Here is a 7,934-nt window from a genome sequence, read left to right as displayed (position 1 = left end):
ATGGGTGTGGGTGTGGTCAGTGCGTGGGAGGGGCAGCGCGCACGGCTCTGGGATGCTAGCGACTCTCTGCTCCCTTTGAATTGTGCTACTGTGAGAGACGGTACAGTTATATAATGTTACTCACTCTTAGAGGACCGGCGCTGGGAGGCGGTGGGTGTTATGCGGTCACTTCAATTCAGGAAAGGAGGTGTTGTTCCTTGTATATATATATATATATATATATATATATATATATATATATATATATATATATATATATATATATATATATATATATATGAGACAGAGAGAGGATTAAACAGATCAATTAAATTACATGAAATTACAAGATAGTGAGGATCAATGCATTAAATACAGGCATATTTCATCAATGCAAGGCTAGGATGTGAATTCTAAACACTGTGGATGTGTGTGTCATACAGAATCATACGAATATGATGAGGTGAAAAACGTGAAATAACAATGCAGACAACAGCTAATAACAGATAGCAGGCTTTAGAGCATTGAAAGCAATAGAGAACAAGTGGGTCTTGAGGGTTGATTTGAAGCGAGCGACTGTGGGAGCCACACGCACTACAGCTGGGAGAGAGTTTCAGAGAGTCGGGACCATGAAGCTAAAAGTGCGCTCTCCGATTGAGGTGCACTTTTGCTTGGGTATAACAAGCGGGCCAGAGTCTGTCTGTCCATGTATCACATTTCCCTATGAGGCGCATCTCTCCGTCGCTCTCGCTTGCTCGCGAGTGTTCAGCACCTTGGACAGCGCTGATCGTGAAGTTCCGTCTGCCGACCGGGCGCGTCCTCCGCCGGCCACGCCGCTGAGACCGTGCGGTGCGCCTGTTTCTCCCCTCGGCTTGCTTCGTTCGTCCGTACATCAGAATCACCTGGATCAACCTTCGATCGATCCGGAGAACCAGGACCGCCGCACACGGTTTTCCTTCACGGTAATCTATACGGATCACCGCGTTTAAACCATGTAGACGTAAAACAAACGAGGTCCTGTTGGAAGTGACTGCAGCAGCAGCAGCTGTTGGTGTCGCCGCAGGCTATATGATAAATGGCACTGTTCACCGGCCCTGTCAAAGACGCACCAATCACCTTCAGTCCCACCCCCCGTTGTAAAATCCGTGTTTAATTTATTCACCAAGATGCAGCGGAGCGATCGATGCTCGATTCCGTTTCACGCGTAAAAACTGCAGAACTTCAGGGCGTGTTCTCCGCTGCTTACAAAGCAGGCAGGTGCAAATCCAATATAATAAAATCTTCGTTTGCTGAAGAGACGGGATGCTTGTGTAACACGATTACTCTGCAGTAATGACCCCCCCCCCCCGGCCCCCCCCCCCCCCCCCCCCCCCCCCGCCTGCAAATACCGTGTCACTGTGGCAGCACACCGCTGCTAGACTTTCGGGAAAAGGCTATTCATTTTTTTTTTTTTCGATTGGTTTTTATTTTTTCTGCCGGCAGGCTAAAACGTCTATCGTTTTGTGCTATCGTTTTAAAAAGCAAATACGTTTCTTTTGTTGTCAGTAAATTGTTTCAACTGCATAATAATAATAATAATAATAAATAATAATAATAATAATATCTAAACGTCTGTATTTAATACACGTGTGACACTGTGAGCATGTTTGATTATTTTCTGATATAATAAACACATTATTGATTAACATTCATATTTCCAGATATAGAGGTGTTTTATAACACATGCTCTCAGCGGTGGCGCGACACAGTCTATAATACAATGTCTAATTGTAAAAGTTTACGCCGATATCGTCTTATTTCTAGTGTCGTGTGTGTTGAAGTGAAATGCAATGAAATGCAACTGTGATTACTTTGTAATGAGAAAAGCGACAACTGCGGTGCAGAAAAAAAGTGCATCTCTCATCCCTCTCTTTCTGTCTCCCCCTCATCTCCCTCTCCCTCTGTCTTTCTCTCTTCGTCTCATTGGAAATCAATTGGATTTTTTTCCGCTGTTTGCAGCTCCCCCCCCCCCCCCCCCCCCCCCCCCCCCAGTAGAATAAATGGGCGTGTTCATATCAAGAGCTGTTTCTTACCCTTGCGTATAAAAAGTAAAGCCGCGGCGCAGAAGGACCGCATTATCCACTCGCTCTCTCACGCACTCACCCACTTACTCCCAGACTGAGCAAACAGCAAAAACTAAAATAAAAAACTCTACAAACATGAGTTACTCCACCGATCTCTACTCCAGCTCCTATCGGAAAATATTTGGAGAGCCTCCGCGGGTCTCTTCCAGAATGTCTTCGAGCAGCAGCCCGGTCCGATCTGCCGGTTACCGCCCTGGCCCGGCTCTGCAACACCGCAGTTACGGCTCTTCTTCCGTCGTCTCTTCCTCCGCTTACCGAAAAGTCGGTGCAGGCCGCCCTACCTCCTACTCCGCTGGGCTGAGCAGCGCCGATCATTTCGACCTCTCCCAGTCCACAGCCGTCACCAACGAGCTCAAAATCATCAGGACCAACGAGAAGGAACAGCTGCAAGGGCTGAACGACCGCTTCGTTACCTTCATCGATAAGGTCCACATGCTGGAGCAGCAGAACAAGGTCCTGGAGGCCGAGGTGACGCTGCTGAGACAACGCCACTCCGAACCGTCCCGGCTCCACGAGCTCTACGAACAGGAGATCCGCGAGCTCCGGTCCCGGGTGGAAGAGCTGGACCACGAGAAGAGCCAGATGCAGCTGGACTGCGTGCAGATGAGCGACGGGCTGGAGAAGCTGAAGGAGAAGCTGGACGAGGAGGTGAGGATGAGAGAGGAGGCCGAGGCGACCCTCAAAGGGTACCGCAAGGACGTGGACGACGCCACCCTCACCCGACTGGAGCTCGAGAAGAAAGTGGAGTCTCTGCTGGACGAGATCGCTTTCCTCAGGAAAGTGCACGAGGAGGAGGTCGTGGAGCTGCAGAGCGCTGTCCAGGCGTCCCAGGTAGAGAACATAATTTGATTATTTGCACTGATTGTAAACTACACTGTGTTTAAATATGAAGCTTGCATTGTAACCATGTACTGCCCTGGAACACCAGTCGCCTTGGATAAAGATATGTATACATCTAATAGACACAGAAGTAATACAGTGTGTGTGTGTGTGTGTGTGTGTGTGTGTGTGTGTGTGTGTGTGTGTGTATCTTTAATGGATAAAGGCGTCTGCCAAATAAATTAATAATACTAAAATAATCGTATGACTACAGTGCATTAATTTGTAAAGTATGAAATAATGCATGTGGGAATAATATAGACGTGCGTGCAAGTTGCATTGCGGACCCTTACAAAACCCGATCGCGTAATGCAATACTAATAGTGTGGTATTGCAGCCGCAGTAACTTCTTCTTTGAAATTCTGCTCCGTCCAGAAAACCATTCCACGCTCTTCATACACGCTCCAAAAATACCGCGGTGTATTATTTCACGAGTTATTAAAATTAATAGAGATTTTAAGAAAGTAATATAGTTTGTTTATTAGGGCACATCCATTGTCTAGCTATTATTTTTTTAAATATAACTTTATTATAAGTGATTGCTGATTGAACCGGACCATGTCATGTCCTGAAAGGGTTAATATAATAGAAATCAGATTTGGGATTCGTGCGCGCGCGCTTTGTACTGGGTGCGGCAGGCAGCGCGTGTCTTGGGAGGGACGGGCGCGTGGAAGAAGTCCCCCCCCCCCCCCGTCCCCCCCTTTTTTTTTTTTAATGAATCCTCCTCGAGCACTCGCAAGGGTTTTCCCCACAGTGTATCAAACACGTCTCACCGAGATACAAATCACAAATTCAACCCAAAAGAAATATATATATATATATATATATATATATATATTATATATATATATATATATATATATATATATATATATATTATCAATTGGAATTTTGTTTTGCATATCTGCTATAAATCATATTAAGTGGTACTCCTCCCCCTTTGATTTATATACACAACACAGATAATCTTGGTGTGCAATTGGCGCTGGGTTTTCATTATAATATGCGGATGACCTGCAGCCTATGAGACCACGCATTTAATATAGAATTTGTTCCTGAAGTCGCCTCATCTCTTTCTGCTTCATATGATCAAGATTTCCCGATGCTCCGATGTAATCCTTTAGGAAAACCACCATGGGCTTGACCCTTGCCCCCCCCCCCCCCCCCCCCCCCCCCCCCCGTGCAAACCACCATAAAAAAAAACAACAACATGAAAAACAAAGCAAATACTTTCCATGATGATATTGTCTTGATCCCATTGGCAGATGATATCGCTTGACTTTTATAAAGCTCGGATCAAGCAATAGTATCTTAGGTTACTTGATCAGGTATCAAACTGTTTATTTTGCAAAGCAGTCTGACCCATTCCTGGTTTCACTAGGAGTTTAATAATAAGACACCCTGAGCTTGTTACTTCCTGCTGGTAAAACCTTGACTGGGTGGCACTGTTATGCAATAGGAGTTTTGTTCCCACCAATGCACTGAATGTTCGCTCGCTCTCTGCACCCAGGTGTCAGTCGAGATGGACGTGAGCAAGCCAGACCTGACTCTGGCTCTGAAGGAGATCCGTGCCCAGTACGAGAACCTCTCCGCCAGGAACCAGCAGTCGGCGGAGGAGTGGTACAAGTCCAAGACCGCCAACGTGACAGAGGCGGCTATGCGTAACAATGACGCGCTCCGGCAGTCCAAGGAGGAGCTAAGCGAGTACCGGCGTCAGCTCCAGACCCGGACCCTGGAGATCGAGTCGCTGCGCAGCCACAACGAAGCTCTGGAACGCCAGCTGCGCGAGATGGAGGATCGCCACGGCAACGAGATCAACGAACTGCAGGTGCAACCCTTGGGAAAAGTCTTCCCCATAGTAAAAGCACAGCAGTAAAGTGCAATAAAGCACAGTGAAGCATAGGCAAGCATTGTAAAGCACAGAGAGGTACGGTAAAGCATAGGCAAGCATTGTAAAGCACAGAGAGGTACGGTAAAGCATAGGCAAGCATTGTAAAGCACAGAGAGGTATGGTAAAGCATAGGGAAGTATCATAAAGCACAGGGAGGTATGGTAAAGCATAGGGAATCATTGCAAAGCACAGAGAGGTCTGGTAAAGCATAGGGAAGCATTGTAAAGCACAGGGAGGTATGGTAAAGCATAGTGAATCATTGCAAAGCACAGAGAGGTCTGGTAAAGCATAGGCAAGCATTGTAAAGCACAGAGAGCTGTGGAAAAGCACAGGAAAGCACAGAAAGGTGTGGTAAAGCATACTAAAAACAAACCGTGACAAATTTATTTCCACTTATGGGAACTAGACTCAACCTCATGTTTTGCATTTTGCAGGAAACCGCTCAGCAGCTTGAAAATGCTTTGAGGACAACGAAGGGGGAGATGTCCCGTCACCTGCGAGAATATCAGGACCTGCTTAACGTTAAGATGGCTCTGGACATTGAAATAGCAGCCTACAGGTAACACTAACCCTAATCCTAACCCCAACTCTAACCCCAATCCTAACCCCAACTCTAACCCTAATCTTAACCCCAACCTTATCCATATCCCTAACCTTAACAATATCCCTAATCCCAACTCTAACCCTATCCTTAAGCCCCAACCCTATGCATATCCCTAACCCTAACCCTATCCATATCCCTAACCCTAACCCTAACCCTATCCATATCCATATCCATATCCCTAACCGTAACCCTAACACTAACCCTATCCCTATCCCTATCCCTAACCCTAACCCTATCCATATCCATATCCATATCCATATCCATATCCCTAACCCTAACCCTATCTATATCCCTAACCCTATCCATATCCCTAACCCTATTCATATCCATATCCTTAACCCTAACCCTATCCATATCCATATCCCTAACCCTATCCATATCCATATCCATATCCATATCCATATCCATATCCATATCCATATCCCTAACCCTATCCATATCCCTAACCCTAACCCTAACCCTATCGATATCCATATCCCTAACCCTAACCTTATCCCTATCCATATCCCTAACCCTAACCCTATCCATATCCCTAACCCTATCCATATCTCTATCCCTATCCCTAACCCTTTCATGCATGCAATATTGAAAACAGCAGAAAATAATAATATTGCCGTTTATGTGCTTTAAGAATTGGGTACAGCAAGTTCTGCTTCAGGATCAGGCACACATCCAGGAACGCCCTTCTAAATCTATAGATTGCTCCTAATAACATTGTTTTCAAGGCTTGGAAACTGCAGTTGAGTGCAGTTCAGTGGGGCCGGTTGACTAAGCTTGGACAGCGAAAACAACGTCTTTACAGCATTTTACATTTTTTTTTTTACCTTTTGAACTGCAGAGCTGGGAACGAGAATGCCACTGCAAGTCCACAATCCCTTATACTCGAATTTTGTGCTCTTGCTTGATACTAATGCAACAGGGCAGAGGTGGGGCGCGGACCGGCGAGCACCGCAAGCAAGTGTCTTAACCGCTTTACAAAAGAGCCTGACCTGTCTGCAACCACGCTTTTAAACTCGTCTCGCAGACAGAGGACAGAATCTGTAATGGCAGCACACAGCACTAGCAATGTTTGAAGAGCGCTGGGTAACATTCCCTTCTCTGTCTCCATTCCCCTTTTCCAGGAAGCTGCTGGAAGGCGAGGAGACTCGTCTGAGCACAGTGGGAGGGGGAGGAGGAGGCAGCCTGCTGCAGTCGGGCTATTCCAGCTACACGTCAGCCTCCCCCTTCGCTGGCGTGAGGTCTTACTCCAGCAGCACCAGCGCCGCCTACCGCCAAAGCATGGCCAAACAGGAGGAGCCTGAGGAAGAGGAGGAGGAGGAAGAGGAGGTGGAGGAGGAGGAGGGACAGGGGGAAGAGGAGGAGAAACCAACTGCCCCCGCTGACAAAACCAGCAAGAATTGACCGAAGAGCAACCACCAGAACCACGCCCCTTCCCCTCCATCCCACTAACAAAATCCAATAGGGCTGCATAAACCGATTATTCGGAGCTCTCCACAGGTGAGGGTCTCTGGTGTCGATCGGACTGATTTCCCCATTCAGAGTGAATTAAGAAACAGATGCCTGGGTTTGTGTGGGTCGCTGTTCTCCACAGTTAAGAAAAGCAGCGATCACCACAAACCCGAGCAGCTGTTTCTCAATTCACCCTGAACGGTGAGTCAGCACGATCGACACCAGCGACCCTCCCCTGACTGTCAATCCCCTCATTTCTGTGGCACGCAATGAATAATTACACCTCTGTCAGTGAAGCACTGTAAATCACAATCATATCACAAGTATGAAGCTAGTTTGATGGGCTCTGTAACTGACACTCACTCATCCGCAGTTACACCAGAGGAAAGGGAGGGTATGGAAATCTTTGCTTGAGTTCCATTATAACTTCTTTCACATTTGCTGATTCATTTAAAAGGTGTTTATTTATTTATTTATTTAGTAATGCATTTCTTTCTTTCTTTCTTTCTTTCTTTCTTTCTCAACAAGGTTCTTTTATTCTTCTTTCCGAACCTCGCCTGGTGGGTCCATTTTCGTTAAATCATTTTTCTTTCTTTCTTTCTTTCTTTCTTTCTTTCTTTCTTTCTTTCTTTCTTTCTTTATTTTACTGGATATGTTGTTTAGTATTTAGGTTAAGAAAGTGAACAGACTTTCTCTAGGAACCAATATTCAGGAATATTCCCTGGTGGGAACTAATATTCGTTTGCACCGGAATACTGTCGTGCTTTTTAAAGAGAGCTAAGAGTTTTCAAAGCCTTGTTCATTCTGAACCTTACAGACATCTATGAGTGGCTGTACTGTACCTCAGTGCGCACTAGTGCCAGATGGCTGGCCCTTTAGCATCTGTTTTTGACAACGAGTATGAAGGGGGGGGGGGGTGTTGTTCTCCAGACACCTAGAAACAGACGCTGGCTTTGTGTGAAATCCGTCCCAGTGAAAATAAAGAAACGAATCAAAGCTACTGAGATGC

General features: G+C 46.1%; 1 protein-coding gene across 2 annotated transcripts; it reads left to right on the top strand.

The window, feature by feature from the left end:
* The first annotated feature begins 2,054 nt into the window (after positions 1–2,054).
* On the top strand, positions 2,055–7,433 carry LOC121302088 (low molecular weight neuronal intermediate filament-like). 2 transcript variants are annotated; one of them, XM_041231909.1, is made up of 5 exons: positions 2,055–2,136; positions 2,170–2,933; positions 4,492–4,809; positions 5,307–5,431; positions 6,598–7,433. In XM_041231909.1, the coding sequence occupies exons 2-5, from the start codon at positions 2,178–2,180 to the stop codon at positions 6,875–6,877; spliced, it is 1,479 nt and encodes a 492-aa protein (XP_041087843.1). In that variant the 5' UTR covers positions 2,055–2,136; positions 2,170–2,177; the 3' UTR covers positions 6,878–7,433. The 2 variants fall into 2 exon arrangements, with proteins under 2 accessions (XP_041087843.1, XP_041087842.1); XM_041231908.1 differs by having other exon boundaries at positions 2,076–2,933; positions 6,598–7,432.
* The last annotated feature ends 501 nt before the right edge of the window (positions 7,434–7,934 follow it).

The sequence above is a fragment of the Polyodon spathula genome, chromosome 29 (genome assembly GCF_017654505.1).
Source record: "Polyodon spathula isolate WHYD16114869_AA chromosome 29, ASM1765450v1, whole genome shotgun sequence".
Lineage (NCBI taxonomy): Eukaryota > Metazoa > Chordata > Actinopteri > Acipenseriformes > Polyodontidae > Polyodon > Polyodon spathula.
The sequence above is the reverse complement of the archived record's forward strand: the minus strand, read 5'-3'. Positions and strand labels throughout refer to the sequence as shown.

Bases quoted from the DNA above. Each gene is read 5' to 3' on its own strand.
- LOC121302088 (XM_041231909.1), top strand. From the start codon at position 2,178: ATGAGTTACTCCACCGATCTCTACTCCAGCTCCTATCGGAAAATATTT. The intron at 4,810-5,306 runs GTGCAACCCTTG...TGCATTTTGCAG, and splicing joins ACGAGATCAACGAACTGCAG to GAAACCGCTCAGCAGCTTGA. The intron at 5,432-6,597 runs GTAACACTAACC...CCCCTTTTCCAG, and splicing joins ATTGAAATAGCAGCCTACAG to GAAGCTGCTGGAAGGCGAGG.